Raw genomic sequence first — 17,389 nt, 5'->3', positions numbered from 1 at the left:
AAGTAACTCAGAAAATTATGATTTGTTGGCTGTTGAAGTTGTTTTTATGTTTTCATTCTACCAACATATTATTTTGTTGCGACAGCTTCTCTATGTTTGTCTTAATTTCAGTTCACTAATGCTACTCAGGGTCTGACCCCTTTTTTTTCAGCAGTAGAAATGTACTTTTTTATACTTTTGTCATTGGTTGGTTTTGTTTTATGGAATTCATTTCTATTTTTTTTCATATAAAAAGTTGAGGTTTGTGTGTTTTTTTTTTGTTATTTTTTTGTGAAATGGCAGCAGGCAGAAAATGCTTTAAGAGGAGGTTAGCATTAGAGATAAGAGTTAAATACTTAATTAAGCTAAAAGTATAAATATGGCTTGTAAATGTAAATTAGACTAATTGATATTTATGTGCTAGAATGGGAATAGTGTGTTGGCATAATGATAATTATTTAGGGTTGATTAAGCAGTGTCTGGCTGTCAGCCATCTTTATTAAATTTGCTGATGAAGTGTAAAATAGTCGAATCAATATTTTGCTTTCATTTAATATGGAATTATTTGTCTCAGTTTATTTTAAGGGAAAAAAGTACTTTTGAAATTGGTGGAATTTCCTTACAATTTACTTTTCCAGTCAAAGTTCTTTAAACAATATTTACTGCGTGAATTCTTACTACTTTCTCCATTCTCCCATATCATAAGGGAAGGCTTTATGTTGCTGTTTATAACGTCTAAAATTGTTAATTATAAAGTAAACCAATTACCTCAGACTATCCTTTGTGCCCATTTGAACGATGTCCATCAATTGGTCTAAGTATGTAAATTTTGTTTCAACTTCCATGACGTAATTATTCGCATCACCGTGTTCTAAAACTCATCAAGAGTCTGCAAAATAATTGGGAGCTACTCAAGCAGCAATTTCAAAACGTTTGTGAGCAGCAGAATTCCCCCAAAAGCAGGAAAATTGGATACCAGACTATTGATTGAGAGACCTTAAACGCTATAAAAAAATAATTTTTGCATCAAATCAATACTTGCGATAAAAAATGGATCTACTAAGAGATAGTCCCCAAAGGCAAATATCGATGGCGCTAAGGTAATTTGGTGGGTGCAAAAGGGTCCTATCTACTATGAGTTGCTGTAATCTGACCAGACCAGACCAGCCCAGGGAAACAGCATCGAACGCAACTGATTCGTTTGAAGATAGTATTGAACGGTCGTAATATCCGGCCAGACATGAAAGCGTAATATTCCATCATAACAACGTTCTGTCTCATGTTGCAATATCTGTTAAAAAGTATTTAGAATAAAGTGGTTGTGAAGTTTGCCTCAACCGCTTTATAGTCCAAACCGTGCCCAGTCCGACTACTATTTCTTTCGATCGATGCAGAATGCCCTCTCTGGGATACGCAGCACTTTTGAATAGAATATCCGATATTGGCTTGATTCGTTCTTGGCCTCAAAACATAAGCAGTTCTTTTGGCTCGGAATCCATATGTTGCCAGAAAGATGGGAAAATGAAAGATTAAGTTGTACACCCAATAATTTCAAGTTCGCCACCCCTTAGATTTTCTCTAATCTTATCTATACTCCCCGCACCTCCACAGGGGGTGGACGCGATTTCATAAGCTGACTACTGCAGGATTATGGTGACCGACCACAACATTAATGATGATATATTCGATCGGGTGAATGGTTATTTAGAAGAAATACACAACTTCTTAACAGCGCATTACCTGCAATTATTATCAACGAAGTCTTCAGCTACACTCTTCACCATCTGGATAAAGTAGGTAAAGCGCAACCTTAGATATGGGATCTGATTTCCCACTGTGAACCACTCAAACTTTTTGGTTGGTCAACTCTAAACTCGACGTAGAAATAAAGTTCTCAACCAAGAAATCTCGTTGGCTACTTAGTGGTCAGTTACCCTGCTCCAGTGTTATCAGTTTCCTGAGTGATGCCTAGAGGAAAAAAATATTCAAAGCTTTCAAAAACGAATGCTCACCCCAAAAAAGAAAATATTATCCTGGCTTTAAAATCACTCGAGTAGAGCCTAGCCCGAGGCATGCCAGAAGGGAGAAAAACATATCAAGGTATGTAGAGGATTCATTGGACCGTAACTCGTATACGGCAGTTTTAAAAAATAGCGCATGAATGTCGTATATTTGGAACATCTTGCTGAAAACTCTCACATTGATGTTATCCTTAAAAGGTAAATATGGGTTGAAAACGGGACCCAGAAGTAGTATATTAATTAAATTTGCAGCTGACTAGAGTCTTCATCTATTGCCACAGAAATCCAACAGGACAAGGGCTCAATGTACCCTTGTCCTGTTGGATTTCTGGAGGGGTCACTTCGGTGAACACGTGGTGGTTGTGATTTAAAATCCAAATCGGATATGTCCTGTTGGTCACTTCAGTGAACACGTGGTGGCTATGGATTAAAACCCAAATCGGGTAGAGGATTTGTTTAACGGCTGATGTTTGCCCTTTATGGCAAATATCGGACAATGGAAGTGCTGTTGTTGAGAAGTGCTGTTTTGGGGTTCAGAAAACGTGTGATTGTCAAAAAGCATATGCATTCACAACGTGTCATTGGGTGGTGTGGTTTTTTGTTTGGAGGCATCATTGGACCTTAATTCTTTATAAATGAGGCTGGTCAAGCAGTGACAGCTACTGATGCTCAATATCATTCTGCCAAAATTAGGTGATTCTGATATTTCACTCTGTGAAACAATTCAGTTTCTGCTGGAAACATTTTCTGATCATGTACTTTCTCGTTTTGTTAATTGGAAAATGATTATGAAAAATTTCTACAAAATTATTCATCTATTCATCCTTTATTTTTGTTTCATTCTGGCCAAAAAGACCTGGTACAGTGGACATTGTTTTATATGAAAATCGCAAGAAAGAAAAGATTTTGAAACGGGAATATAGAAATATTTTATTCACACAAAATCATTGCAGACCTGATCACCAAATTTCTAAGAAAAACAGTATATATGTTAGATTTTATACTAAAGTCCAGCTACTTGTCCGTTTCTAACTAAAGCAATCTTTGTCTATGTCTGTCTATCTGTCTTTGTGCCTCATCTGTTAGTTTATTTACTAAAGTCCTCTTACTTATCCGCTTCCAACTAAGCCAATTTTTGTCTATATCTAGCTATCTTTGCTATTTTACTATCCCATTAAGCATTTTTACTGGAATTCAAGTTGAAAGCAATTATAATTCAAGCCTATAAAATATAGTCAAGCAATTGAATTGCAGTTATATTACACTTTATTTTAATAGCATTCTCCAGTAGAAAGGAAACATTGAAAAATAGTTTTTCAAATATTTTTCGTGTTTAAAACATAATTACATTTATATTCAAGTCAATTTCCAACAAAGTGTTCAAGTGCTTGAATTTTTGGGGCTCTGGTGCTTATTGTATATATCTACTTTCACACTTGTTTAAATCCTACTAAAATACCATACGTTTAGAAGTTAAAAAATGTCATTGAAATAATTTAAGTTCATACCACTCCATCTTTAACTGTCAAAATATGATATGAAATACATTTAATATTCTTACCAAATCCCCAACTCGTGTATGTCTTATGTTTTACTTATTTTTTTTTCTGATACCTTGCATTCTAAATATGTATACATACTTAAACATTACCTTATAATGGTATTCTTTGATTTGTCTGTGCTACCCTATAATCTTAGAATGACAGCACATACTCTCGACGATGACATTCATCCATCAATCAGTGAAGGAAATTACATAGATGGCAGCAGGTGTTAAGGTTAAAGCTTTAAAATGTCAATGGTGTCACAGGCAGCCGGAATAAAAAAGAAAAAATACGATTAAACGAAATTCTGCATAGTTATTGTATTAAATTTAACATAAAAATACAATACAATAATTTTTGGCTCCATAAGAAATATTTTGGTATATAATTTAGAAACACGAAATGAAAAATGATTGAATTGTTGTTACAGACTAGACACTAGACATTATTTTTTTTTTTGGAAACCCTCTAATCATATATGATGTTTGGTTTGAAACAGAATAAAGAAAAAAAGAAAGAAGCCTTTTATTAATGGTTTTTATTGTTAACATATTAAAACCACATTAACTTCAGTCAGTTGCCACTCTCTGCTGGTTTTCACTGTATTTTTCCATATTTATTTATGGTGCAAGTATAATTTAAGTCTATAAAAACTAAAGGTAGCGTGTGACACGATATCTTTGTTCCCAAAAAAAGAATGGAGGGGTTACCAATTTTCTGTTGTTCTTGCTGGTTTTGTAGTACAAAACAAACAATTTGAAATAAGAAAAAAATATAAAAAAAAACTATAAAAACCTGAAATGAGAACGAGTGATGATGTTTGGAATTTTTGTGTTTATACAAAATACCTGCTCTTCCTTGTACTTTTTTTTGTATAAAACATAAATAAAACTTATAAATTATTCAAAATCTATATTAAAAATTTAATGATTTTTATTCTCCTTTTTTGTTTCTTTACAGGGATCGTATATTTCGTTTAAATTTACATAATATAAGCCAATCAATATGTGAGGTAAGTTTTACGAGAGTGCATTTTGTATTTGTTATATATAGTAGTATTTAAGCTGTAGTTATGCTAGAAATAATATGTGATTTTACAACAGACTTCCTGGTTTCCATATTATTTACATTGTGAATTTTTTATAGAAACGAGGGTGATGTGATATATTATCCAGTTTACTCTGAAATGCCTATTCGAAATATGGGATATTATTAACTTAGTTTTTAGAACTTCTCTTATAACTCTCGTTTAAATGCAAACTACCAACATTGTTGTAGTCAAGTGTGTAAGTGCAACTGCAAAGAATCTTATTCATCTATGATGCATCATCATGCATCTTTTAACCATATTTTGTAGTTGTTTGTGTTGACGTTGATGCTGTTGTTGTCATTTTGTGTTTACATTTAAGGCTTGTATCTAAATATACATATTTCGTACTCTCCCCATTACATTAGGGTTCCTAGTCGGCGAAAAATTTCCCGGGAAATCCGGGAATATTTTGTTTATGAATTTCTGGGAAATTTTGAGAATTTCTTAATAAGTTTTCCTTTTAAAGTAACAGCATTATTGCTGCACAGATAAAACAGATTCTCATTTACAAATTAGCCTTAAATCATATTAGTGGTAAATCAGCGAATTTTTATAAGATATAACTTAGAATTTTTACAGATATACACTATTGAATTTTGACAGAATATTTCAAAATAATATTTTTGGCTTAATTTAGTGATAGAAAATTCTCAGGAATGAACCGATTTTTCCATTATATCCTCGGGAATGAAAAAGTCCAAGAAATTAGGAACCCTTAGTGTAGGTTCCTAATTTGTACATACATATATTTAGATATTTTGTTTTTATTATTTTTAGCAAAACACTGTAACACATACGTATATAGCAGCACTCATATAACTAAATTCTAGACATGCAAGTAGACAGTATTTTTCTGTTTATACATACTTCTTTTTTAAAACATGTTACAAAACTAAATATGGCAAATGTAAACTTTGTAGCACCAATGTTGTATTTACATTAGGGTGGTTCATTTATGTATGGAAAAAAATAAATAAATAGCTGAAATAAACGAAAGAATATTAATTATCAATTTGAATTTAATGTTCTGTAACATTCATCATAATTATAAACATTTCCGTGTGTAGAAACTTCTACTTATCAAAAATGTTCTAGGTGGGTATTGTGGAAATATAACACTCTAGTTTTTCCGTCAGATTATTCATGAGTCTTCTAGAAGATGGCCCTGTGTGTATACTTAAATAGTAACAGCGGGTTGTGAGTGAGTCAGTATATCGTAAAACTACTAATCTCTTTTATTTGCAATTAAAAGAATCCAGTTTATTTAAAGGAAATTTACCACCGATTTTAAAAGGTAAAAACGTACCCAATTGCATCATCCTATGAATATTAGAATACGGTGCTACACTGTAATAGTTCCACTGTTGTTAAAAGTTCCTAACATGGGGAAAATATTTTCGATGCCGTTCTGACTGGATTGAAAGTATTTGACCGAGTGATACTCGGGTTTTTCTGGAGTGTATACCGAATTGTTGTTTGTGGTGTTGTTATTTTTTTTATTTTTTTTTTTTTTTTTATTTATTTATTTAAGTCAATGGATTAAATCCTTACAGACTATTATGAAAATATATAGTATATAATTACAATGAATTTACAAAAAGTACAACAAATAATTAATCATTTAAAAAACGAATAATGTTATATTTAATTACACTTGTTTTAAGAGAAAAATCAATTAGATGATAAAGATTATTGAATTCGCAGTATAATCTCCTTATTGCATCAGCTTGAGCGTAGTTAGTTCTAACGTTTTTGACATACAGTGGCTTGAAATGACGTGACAATCGTTGAGGGACGTTGAAAGTAACATTATTTACAAGGAATTCGGAGCAGACTTCACCATTAATTATATTGATCATAAATGTTACATTAAGCATAGTTCTTCTACTGTGTAATGTAGGCAATTTTATTAACTTAAGTCTATCAATGTATGATGGAAGGTTTATTTCAGGATTCCAACGTAAACCACGTAAACAGAAGAGTAAGAATTGTTTTTGTACAGATTCTATTCGCTGAATATGAATGTTGTAATAAGGATCCCAGATAACAGAGCCATATTCCAATATAGGTCTTACTAAAGAGATGTAAAGTTGTTTTGTGATGTAGGGGTCGCTAAATTCCTTAGCCCAACGTTTTATAAATGCAAGTACACCTCTGGCTTTATTTATTGTCATAGTAATATGCGAAACAAAGTTTAATTTATGGTCTAATAAAATTCCAAGATCAAGAAAATTTTCAACAGAATCAAGCTGATAATTGCCCAAAGTATAGTTGGCTGGAATATAATTACTTCTAGAAAAGCGCATAAGTTTACATTTTTTTAAGTTTAATTCCATTAGGTTTTGACTGCACCAAAAAAAGAAATTGTTGAGATCGGATTGGAGATAAAAATGATCCACATATTGAGAGAAGCTCAAAAAGATTTTGACATCATCCGCATACATTAGAATGCTGCAAAAATTTAAAACATCCGGAAGGTCATTGATGAACAGGGAGAAGAGAATAGGACCAAGGTGGCTCCCTTGAGGTACACCAGAAGTAACCAAAATATTTTTGGAGTATTTATTATTGAATTTAACACATTGAGTTCTATCCAAAAGATACGATTTTATCCAGTTTAGGCTGCGAGATGTTAAACCCAGAAGGTCCAGCTTAATAAAAAGAAGGTTGTGATTTACTTTATCAAAAGCTTTACTAAAATCGGTATATACGGCATCAGTTTGTTTTCTTTGGACAAAGCCTTGGTTTACATGTGTTGTAAGATGAAGGACATTCGTTGTAGTAGAACAACCTTTCCGAAATCCGTGTTGACACGATGACAGAATAGATGATGATTGATGGTACATGTAATCAGTGATAAAATTCTCAAAAATCTTAGGAATTTTGAAATAACCATTTAGATTTTAGTTCAGGCTCAATAAACCTTCTACTTACTAGTTTATTAGCTGCATCATAAATTAATTTAATATACTACTGTCGATATTTAAACTAGAGTTTCCAAAAACCCGAAGAATTTCAAAACCGCGGTTTTGGTTTTAAAAAATTGAAAGCCGATCGGTTTCGGTCGGTTTTGTGATAATTTATTAAATATCAAGTGTTATAGAAACAAAATCAGTTGATAATATAGGAAATGCTATAAAAATTTAAAATTCAAACTGGTGATTAAGAGGATAAAAGAAAAATTGGTACATTTTCTTTTAATGGTACTTTTTTAATATAATAAATTAGTTAGCGTATATACATTAAAGTTGGGTAATATGCTTCTCAGTAAAGAAATAATCAAGAATAGGGGGATGAATAGTATTGTGATTCTAATATTTTTTCGTTCTTCAAAATGGTACTTTTTGAATTTTCTATAATATTGAACCCATAGTTAGGAAATTACTTTGATTTCAAACTTGACGGGGCCCCGCGGGTATTCAATTGTGGAAAATTGGTACTTATGTGCATGATAGTTGGCTATAGTGTTATTGATTTATTGTAATAGTACTTTTGGAATATTTTATAATAATAAACCTAAAAATTAGACACACATGATTCTGAATGAGTTAGAATTCGCAAAAGGTGACTTTAGTGGTACATTTCTTTTGCATTTTCAATAATAATGGGCCCAGAAATATTCAAATGATCTAGAATACACATAACAATGAACCAATATACTTGAAACTAGGGACATGTTATCCTGAATTATTATTTATTCACAAAGGGAGACTTTATAGTACTATTTCTTTCTTCTAATTGGGGGTGGCGAAGCGTACCGTTTCAGTACTCCTAGTACTACATACTTTTATTGGATATTTGAAAATAACTAAGTCTTGTTAAAAACACTTTGCATTCTTTTTTTTAAAATTAAATAAATAAAAAGTCATTTGAATTTTAATTGCCAGGAAATACTTGGATGAATCTTACAATGAAAAAGTTTGTTTTTCATTTTTAAATTTTTAATTTTTCTACTGAACATAGATTAAAAGTAAAAACCGAGGAATAATTGTCGGTTTCGGTTTCGGTTTTAGGACTTGATTTTGATTAAAACCGAATACTAAACTCTAATTTAAACCCGTATAAGTAATTTTGCGGATCATTCAAATTATGAAGAATTTTAAAAAGTAAAAGAAAACTAAAGTAATATAAACTCTAATTTGGAAAATAATTGACAGGACACTAATTTGTATGTAAATTTCATTAAAATATGATCCTACTAAATTTGTAAATTATATGAATCTGTTTATTTATGATTTTATTTTTTATTTCTCAACATTTTTGATAATTTTTTCTTTAATTTTTCTATTTGTTTTGCAAAGTACGTTAGCTTAGTGTGCAATCCTGAAAACTCAACTATCACAAATTGCATAGGATACAAAAAAAAACGTTCTAAAATCTATGTTCTAAATATCTTTGAATTCCGTTAATGCAGTTTAATTACTTTTTTGGTGTGGTTTGGAAAGCTTGTTCCAAATTTTTGTAAATCAATGAACTTCATTTATCTGGAATCCTTCAAGTTTTTTCAAAAAGAGTCAACCAGACATGTAATGGTTACAGTTTTCAAAGTAGTAGCTTTGGAATTTCTTATTCAAAGGACATCCCATGAATGGTCCAGAAAATTTTACCAAAGTGATCATGAAAATTCAAATTGTTGGTTGAAATGAGCAGTTGCTCCCACAAATTCCTACAAAAACACTAGCAAACCATTAACATATAGGGGATTTAGGAGCATTTGCATTAAACCATCAATTTAATATGATTTGTTCAAAATACTTTATCGCGACAGAATGTGGAAAGATCAAGAAAGTCGGCAAGGGAAGGATACAGATGAGTTCGATTTTATACTGCAGTCTTAGCAATTTCTAGTGCAAATTTCTTGTATTTGGCGGACATACAAAGGGTGAATTAAAAAATATATGTATGCAATGCAATCTTTATCAAGACAAAGCTTGCAAACATATAGTTAAAATTTTAAAAAAATTATCATATCATATCATGTTTTTACTTTTTCGTACATTTTGCGATATGAAACATTATCAAAGTTTACACGGTTGCGTTAAGAATCGCTTTTTAAGGTTGCATTGCATACATACATTTGGGAATTCACCCAAAGTTTAATCACTCTGCAGATAATCTAAAATAAGTACTTACTTTGTATGGGATTTGTTCAAATTACTTTAGCTCGACAGAATTTGGAAAGGCCAGGAAATCAGAAATCGAGAGGCAAGAAAAAGATAACAATGAGTTCGATGATGAAATGTAGTCTTAAAAATGTGCCAGAGAACCAATAAACTTTTTCTTATACAAATTTGGTTTAAAGTTCAGAGACTCTGAGATAATCTAAAATAAGTATTTACTTTGTATGGAAGGTGCCACGCCCACAAATCCGATCCCGGTTTTCCGATATTTAGCCGAAGTGGCAACAAAATTAATACTGAAAAGTTTTGAAGCTTTCTTTATTACAATTTGCCACATACTTTATAATAACAATTTATTTTGTATGAAATGTGCCACGTCCATATATAGTCTTTGTAACATAATTGCAGTGCTCAACGATCTATAAAAAGTAAATGGAACAATAAGCGAGCTATATTCGGCTTTGCCGAATCTTATATAACCTTCTCAAAGTATTTCTCACGATAAAAAAAGGGTAACAAATTTTTTAAAGAACAAATTTTCGTTGGACAAAATTGTTGGTGAAAAAATCTATTGTTATTTTATGTTTATAAACCGGGTTTTCTTCGAAATCTCGGTTTTTTGCGAACCGGTTAATTTAAAATGTTGATTTTCGGTTAACCGGTTTATCTGGTTTTTATCACTCGGTTAACCGGTTTAAAATTTGGGACTAAAATTAATAAATCTCATGGTTTTGTTAATTTTTTATATTCATCTTATACACATTTACAATACAAACCTCTTTAGATTAATATTTTTAAGAATTACAATGATTATCAGTAGTAGAGGGCGATGAGTTTACTGAAAAACTTTTTCAGAATAAAAATTAAATTCCGCATAATTCTAGAAGTTAAGCCAAATTTTAATAATGATTCATTATAAACTTAGTGATGATTTTACCAAACGTTAAATTTAATTAAATGTGCATACCTTCTTTCAATAAATTTGACATCATTAGTGTGTTTTGTTCTTAAAATTATATTTTATTATTCATTTCGTTAGCTTGGTGTACAAAGTCCTTTTCAGAAATATTACAGAAGAGACAAAAAAGTTCTAAAATAATAATATTTCTGAAAAGGACTTTGTACACCAAGCTAACGAAATGAATAATAAAATATAATTTTAAGAACAAAACACACTAATGATGTCAAATTTATTGAAAGAAGGTATGCACATTAAATTCAATTTAACGTTTGGTAAAATCATCACTAAGTTTAAATATTTTTGCAATCTCGAGGTGATAATAAATTTTAAAATTATCAAATATTTAATTAAAAAAATTACATATGTATATTAAAAAACTACTATATATTTAGTAACATATTTATACTCAATTCAATTTAACTGAGATAATAATTTTGAAATTTTTACAAAATAAAATGAACTTAGCATGTTTGGACTTGGCATAAATGGACATTGTATATTTACAGTTATTTAATATTAACCATTCCTGACTACTAAAAACTACAAATTTTAAAGCTGGGTATACTTTATAGGACATTTTATGTTTTCTATACATATATGACGGTTAACCGGTTTTTTCGATGTCGGTTAACCGAAAAACCGGTTTTCTAATGAAAAATATGGAAATTACAAAATATATATACCCTTGCCGCTCATAGTGAAGGGTCTTAGGGTTCCAGAAATTTTTGGGAAAAAAAAAATATTAAATATTGAATTTTTGAAAAGTTTTCTTTAACACATTTTATATTTTTGTCAAATTTGCATCACCTCTAATATACATTATTTCTATGTCTAACTGTCTGTCTATTCCATTTGTCAGTCTATATCTTTGGTATCAGTGTATACCTATTTATATAAATGTCGGTTTGGATGTTTGCATTTAGAAGTTTGTCTACCTTTTCAAACATTTTATATACCTGCATTTATTCGCACATGGCTGCATTGCACTCACTCTCTTGACAACACACTCATGAGCATCACTTTTTTTTGTAATAGTTCGAGAAGAAAAAGGAATGTAAGTGCAAGAGCAAAAAGTGTACTGGAATCATTTCTTTAACTAAACTGTAATCGAAATTAGATGGAAAGTCGATGTGATCCATAGGGAGCTGCGGGACTAAAATAAACAATAATTAACCTGGGGCCAATTAAAGAGCAATATTTTTAAAACTTGGTGATATGACTAATATTTATAAAAGCATATCTGTACTAAAATTTAACCCCTTTATAAATTATTTAGATTTTTGTGTTGAATTTAGATTTTTTAGGTTTTGGCATAGATTTTGGAGTATTTAGATGAATTGCGAAAGGCTGTCTCTTGGCCCAAGAAACAATACTTTTAAATAGCCTGCCCCTAAACTCTTGAGTGTATGTTACCTGCAGTCTAGCACACTGCCAAGTGTGTTTTGTTAACAACAACAGAAGCAGCTACAAAAAAAATTGTTACAGCTAAATTCTAAATACATACAACTACAATATGCAGCCATCTATATATGTTTCTAGTTGTATGTAGTACATCTGTATGTGTTCAAGTATTTGATGTTGCACACAGATCCACAAACACACATTACAAAACAAAGTATTTTGTTTATTTTCATTTTATTTTGAATTTTTTTGTAGCATATTTTTGTGACTGCATATAAAGTAGGTTTTCACACGTGAACGAATAAGTAATGACAGTTGTTTTGTTATTTCCTCTATCTTTACTGCTCTGTTTCTTTGAACACCTCTGAACTAAACATTCTCAAATACTTGGAAATATGTATGTGTATTTTGTAAGGAAAATAAACATATAAATTTTAAATTTTAGCAAAAAGATATAAATATTTGTCTTAAACAAGGAATGCATATAAATTTTAGAGACTTGTAAAGATTTAACATTTGTTTTACTATTGAGCATTAAAATTTTGCATGAATATTGATGTGCAAGATTGCTGCAGTTTTAAAATATTTATAGTTTTTGATCAGTGCTATTACATTTTAATTTAAACATTAGAAAGATTCATGCAAAATTTCTAAATTTTCATTCTTTTCCAAAACTTATTCAAAGGAAGTTATGAATATTTATATAACTGCAATAGGTTAGGTTGAGTTCCATCAATCAGCTCTCGTGGGTCCATTCAAAACTGATCGAATTGTGCTACCTCAGAAGTAAGCAGCAGAATGTATATACTACATGCGTTGCTTCCAAAATGAGCCAACCAGATTCTCTGATGAATGAATGTATGAATGGATGCGTCACAGCTTCATTCTTGATAACTTATCTAAACACGAGAATACGATCCCTAAAGTTTGTTAGGTTTGGGCATTGGCAGAATAGGTGGGACACAAAATCCACCTCTTATTCGTTTTGACAGAAATCGTTAAACCGTAGGCAAATTCTTCTAGCATGTGTTCGATTTATTCAGTGTCCTGTAATAAAATAAACAATTAGCCTTAATTTCTCATGACGGAATTCTGTAAGTAGATTCGTCCAGCCGACATCGGGCCAGATCTTTTCACAATTGCTACACCCACAAACCATTGTCTGCACAATCCTCCTCTTCCTCACGGGCCTATAACAAATCTTCTGACTGCGGTGGCAAATTTTTGTGCACAACAAATACGCTTTTTTATTTGAAACGTTCTCTCATATCCTACTTTCCTACGGAATTCTATGAGTAGATTCGTCCAGCCGACATCGGGCCAGATCTTTTCACAATTGCTACACCCACAAACCATTGTCTGCACAATCCTCCTCTTCCTCACGGGCCCATAACAAATCCTCTGACTGCGGTGGCAAATTTTGGTGCACAACAAATACGCTTTTTTATTTGAAACGTGCTCTCATATCCTACTTTTTGTCACTAATAATAAAGTGGAGACTTATTGCAAATCTGTTTAATTGCTTCCTTTACTAAATTTAATCTGATGTTAGACTACGACGCTCCCTTGTCCATAGTAAGGATGAGCTTCTGACCGTTGATGTATTGTTATTTTCTTGCTGCATTACTGAAATGGAGATGTGGGTGTCAAATCCTGTCCCTCAGTGCTAGCTCGTTTCAAAGGTGATTCTTGTAATGCTTGTTGATTCAAGTGCTGGTTGTTTCGTGGCGGTGAAACATATCTGGTTTGCTTTCTTGGAGCTCGACAGTTTCGCTGAATGTGACTGATTTTACTACAGTTATAACATTTAACTATGGCTTTACTTTGTTTCTGACTTAAAGCCTTTAATTCCTTTAATTGCCTCTTTTAATTCCTTTAATTGCTTATATTTCTCTCATTTTAAGCGATAACCTCGATTTTCGTATTTGGGGCTTTGAATTTATTACTGTATCTTGTTTTTTAAATGATGCCTATGGTGTGTCACAGACCGCATGTTTTATTTCAGGATCACGAATGCCATTCACAAATGCCTCTATCTTTAATTGCTCCAAAAACAAGCTGTAGCAAATGCTAGATTTTCATTACAAAGTCTTGTAGTGTCTCACTGGGTTTTTTCCCTCTATATTTCTTTCATGTATTCTCCACCATACTTACGTTGTAGAAAGTGCATTATGTCGTCATAACTGTTTTTATTACTTACTGGTACGCTTTCAAGAACTATTGCTGCATTTCCTTTTAAAGCCAACATCAACTCTATAGCGTTTTCTTCATTATTGCATACATTTCTCTTGGCAACTGTTCAGCAAGAAGTTTCTCGTTGTTGGCTTTAGATATTTTTTGAACTTCTCTAGAATTCTACTAGATGCTTCTAATATAATTCGCACCGTTCTATCTTTGCACTTAAGATTATTAATTTTCATTTCTAGATCGAGCAATTTATTATCGACACCATTCTCTATATATTTCCAGAATTTTCTCGTCTGTGGCTCTAGAAGATTCTTGAAAATTCGCTTGCATTTCGGCTAGGACTTTTTCTTTGTTGACTTGAACTTCGGCTAACAATTTCTCGTTGTTTACCTTACAAGTTTCTTGAAATTTCACGACCATTATTTTATTTTCTTCTCTAACTTCAGCAAGAAGTGTCTCGTTGTTGGCTTTAGAAATTTCTTGAACTTCAACTAGAAATTTCTTGTTGGCTGTTTCCATTTTTGCTGCTTGTTGTTGCACGGGTAGAAACTTCCATTTCTTCTTTATATTGAAATTCGTAAGCTACAAAGTCAATATCACGCAGCTTGATTTCATCTATGAGCCTTTTCTGTAATTCTGCTTTGTTACCTGCTGTTGTAGCTCCAACTTCCTCAATTCTTTCTTGAGTTGTTCTAGTTTTAGTTCTTCAAACTTCATGCTTATTAATTTGCAATCCCACATCTGACACAAACTGTTTAATTTTTACGTTTTAAAAAACAGTGGTTTATTTCCATTAAATAAACTGGATAATTTTGATTGCAAATAAAAGTCGTTTAGTAGGTTAAAATTTGTAACAGCTCTTTATTTTTTCAAACACAACAACAGTTTAAATTACACTTTTATAAAACACACACTTTATAATGTACAAGACAGTTGATGTTAACTCTAACAGCGCCTATGATAAACATACTAACTACTGCAACCGCCATCTTCATTAAAGTAGCCTCGATTGTTCTTAACGAAAAAACTAGTATATTTGAATTCTAGAGCTTTCGACGTTAATGGTAGCACACTTACAAACAATGTTAATAACTGCATGCTATCAACATTGTTGATAAGTAGAAGCTTCTACTGATGGACATGTTTATAAATATGATGAATGTTGCAGGCAGTCGTTACCGATTCAAATCGCTAATGCAAATTCGTAACAAAATATTATGATACTAATAATGTTCATAATATGTTTGGACTATAATCGTAAATCTTATCATAATATGTTGGTCTTAGATTATATTTACCACATCCATGTTTTTCTCTGCCTGATAAATATTTTTCTGAAATTCATTTTATAATATTTTACTTAAATTCATTTTACCAATACCGTTAAATGTTTTATTTTATTTTCTTTCTTAATATATTTTTGCATCACTTACAGCAGTTTAAATTTAACTTCAATTTCGACAACTATTTGTATTCTATACAAAACGTTTTGGAATTTTATTATTTTCTCACTTCACTCCCCAATAAATAAACTGTATCAATATACCATTTCCCAAAAAAAAAGAAGAAAAAATACAAATAATTTCATCTCCTTACCATTTTTTATTGCTGTTAATAAAATTTTATAAAATTTCCAATTTATTCACAACAACCACTTTTCATACCTGCTGCAAAATGAAAGTTAGTTTAGCAGAAGATTAAAAGTCATGGCAAGAAAAATGTAAGCAAGAGTAGCAAAAAAAAAGAAAATAAATAAGAAGTGATAAATACTTTTAAACACCTGAATTCAAGCGAACGCACAAAGAAAATAGTCAACAGAATTAAAGAAAATTCAAAACAGTTTTAACCCACTAAGTGCCTAGGTTTGTATATGTTTTGAATAAACAACAATTTACTTTAAGTGGGTGAGTGTGATAGAGTGTGGTGAACTTGTACTGGTTCCGCTGCTGCAGACACTTTTCACAAAAAGTATCAGGCATTAGTAAAAGTCATACCAGCAGCAATGCTAGAAATTGTTCATCCTGTTTTCGCTATTATAGCAGCAGAACATTTAAAATGTCATTTTTACAGTTTAGTCACGTTACGCATTTGTTTATTTAATTCGATTTGTTGTACGCGCTACAAGGCGCCACAAGAAGCTAAAGACGAAAAAACGAACGAACGAATTGAATGAATGACTGACTGTTTGAATGAATGAAAAAAACGAAAGAATTTGCAGCAACAACTACAAAATACACACATACAACAAACAAGCAGCGTTGGCACAAACATGTCAAACAATTTTCTATTGAGAGCGATTTAAATACATTGGGAATGAGTGCATAAAGTTTGAGTGTGATGATGAGAACTATGTCGTACCATGGTTGATGGTTTCTTCTTTTGCCATGACAGGAAGGAAGCGAGTGCGTGTATGTATGAGTATTTTTTTTGTTTGCGTGAATTTTTGTTTGCGTGAAGCCTAGAGGTTTGCTAAATATTGTATTGTGTATGTAAACAGCAACAAATATGTATTTTTTTCACAATACAATTTAATTTTTTTTATGGTATTTTGTTGGGTAGGATAACGTTCCATTTCTTCATATATAAAAGAAAAAATATATTTTTTCTTTGTATAAATTTTGGTACACCCTATATTATCGTGCACTTTCAGCAGAATTTACTGAGGTTTCTGTATAATAACACTAATCTGCATATTGTTCATTGAATGAATGAAATCAGATAGAAGTTTCAATATTTTTACAAAATTATTGTAGTAGCCGAGAATTATTCAAATTATTTGCATAGAGCATTCTGGTGACGTATGAGTAATTTTTAATTAATTAAATATCAATCATACGTCTACTTATTGGACTAATAAATGGAAAAATTAGGAATTTTTCCATTTATTGTTTCATTACTGCAACAAATTAGAATGATCGTATATTGTAGGGGGATTTACATGTCCAAAATTTCATGTCATATTTAATAATTAAATATTAATCATACGCATACTAATAGGCAAAGTAGGGTCCTTCAAAATGTACTGAACACATTAAGAATTCCTCCATTTATTGTATAAATTAATAAATTCTAAAATTATTCCAAAC

General features: G+C 31.3%; 1 protein-coding gene across 2 annotated transcripts in view; it reads left to right on the top strand.

Annotated features, from left to right (window-relative positions):
* Positions 1-17,389, top strand: part of Sema2b (Semaphorin 2b) — a 192,112-nt gene that overhangs the window by 126,575 nt on the left and 48,148 nt on the right. For both annotated transcript variants that reach the window (XM_065513665.1, XM_065513664.1), the window contains exon 3: positions 4,505-4,556. In XM_065513665.1, the coding sequence (XP_065369737.1) occupies positions 4,505-4,556 (52 nt within the window). The remainder of the gene's footprint in view (positions 1-4,504; positions 4,557-17,389) is intronic.

Source organism: Calliphora vicina, chromosome 5 (assembly GCF_958450345.1).
Source record: "Calliphora vicina chromosome 5, idCalVici1.1, whole genome shotgun sequence".
Lineage (NCBI taxonomy): Eukaryota > Metazoa > Arthropoda > Insecta > Diptera > Calliphoridae > Calliphora > Calliphora vicina.
This window is presented reverse-complemented; position numbering and strand designations above follow the sequence as displayed.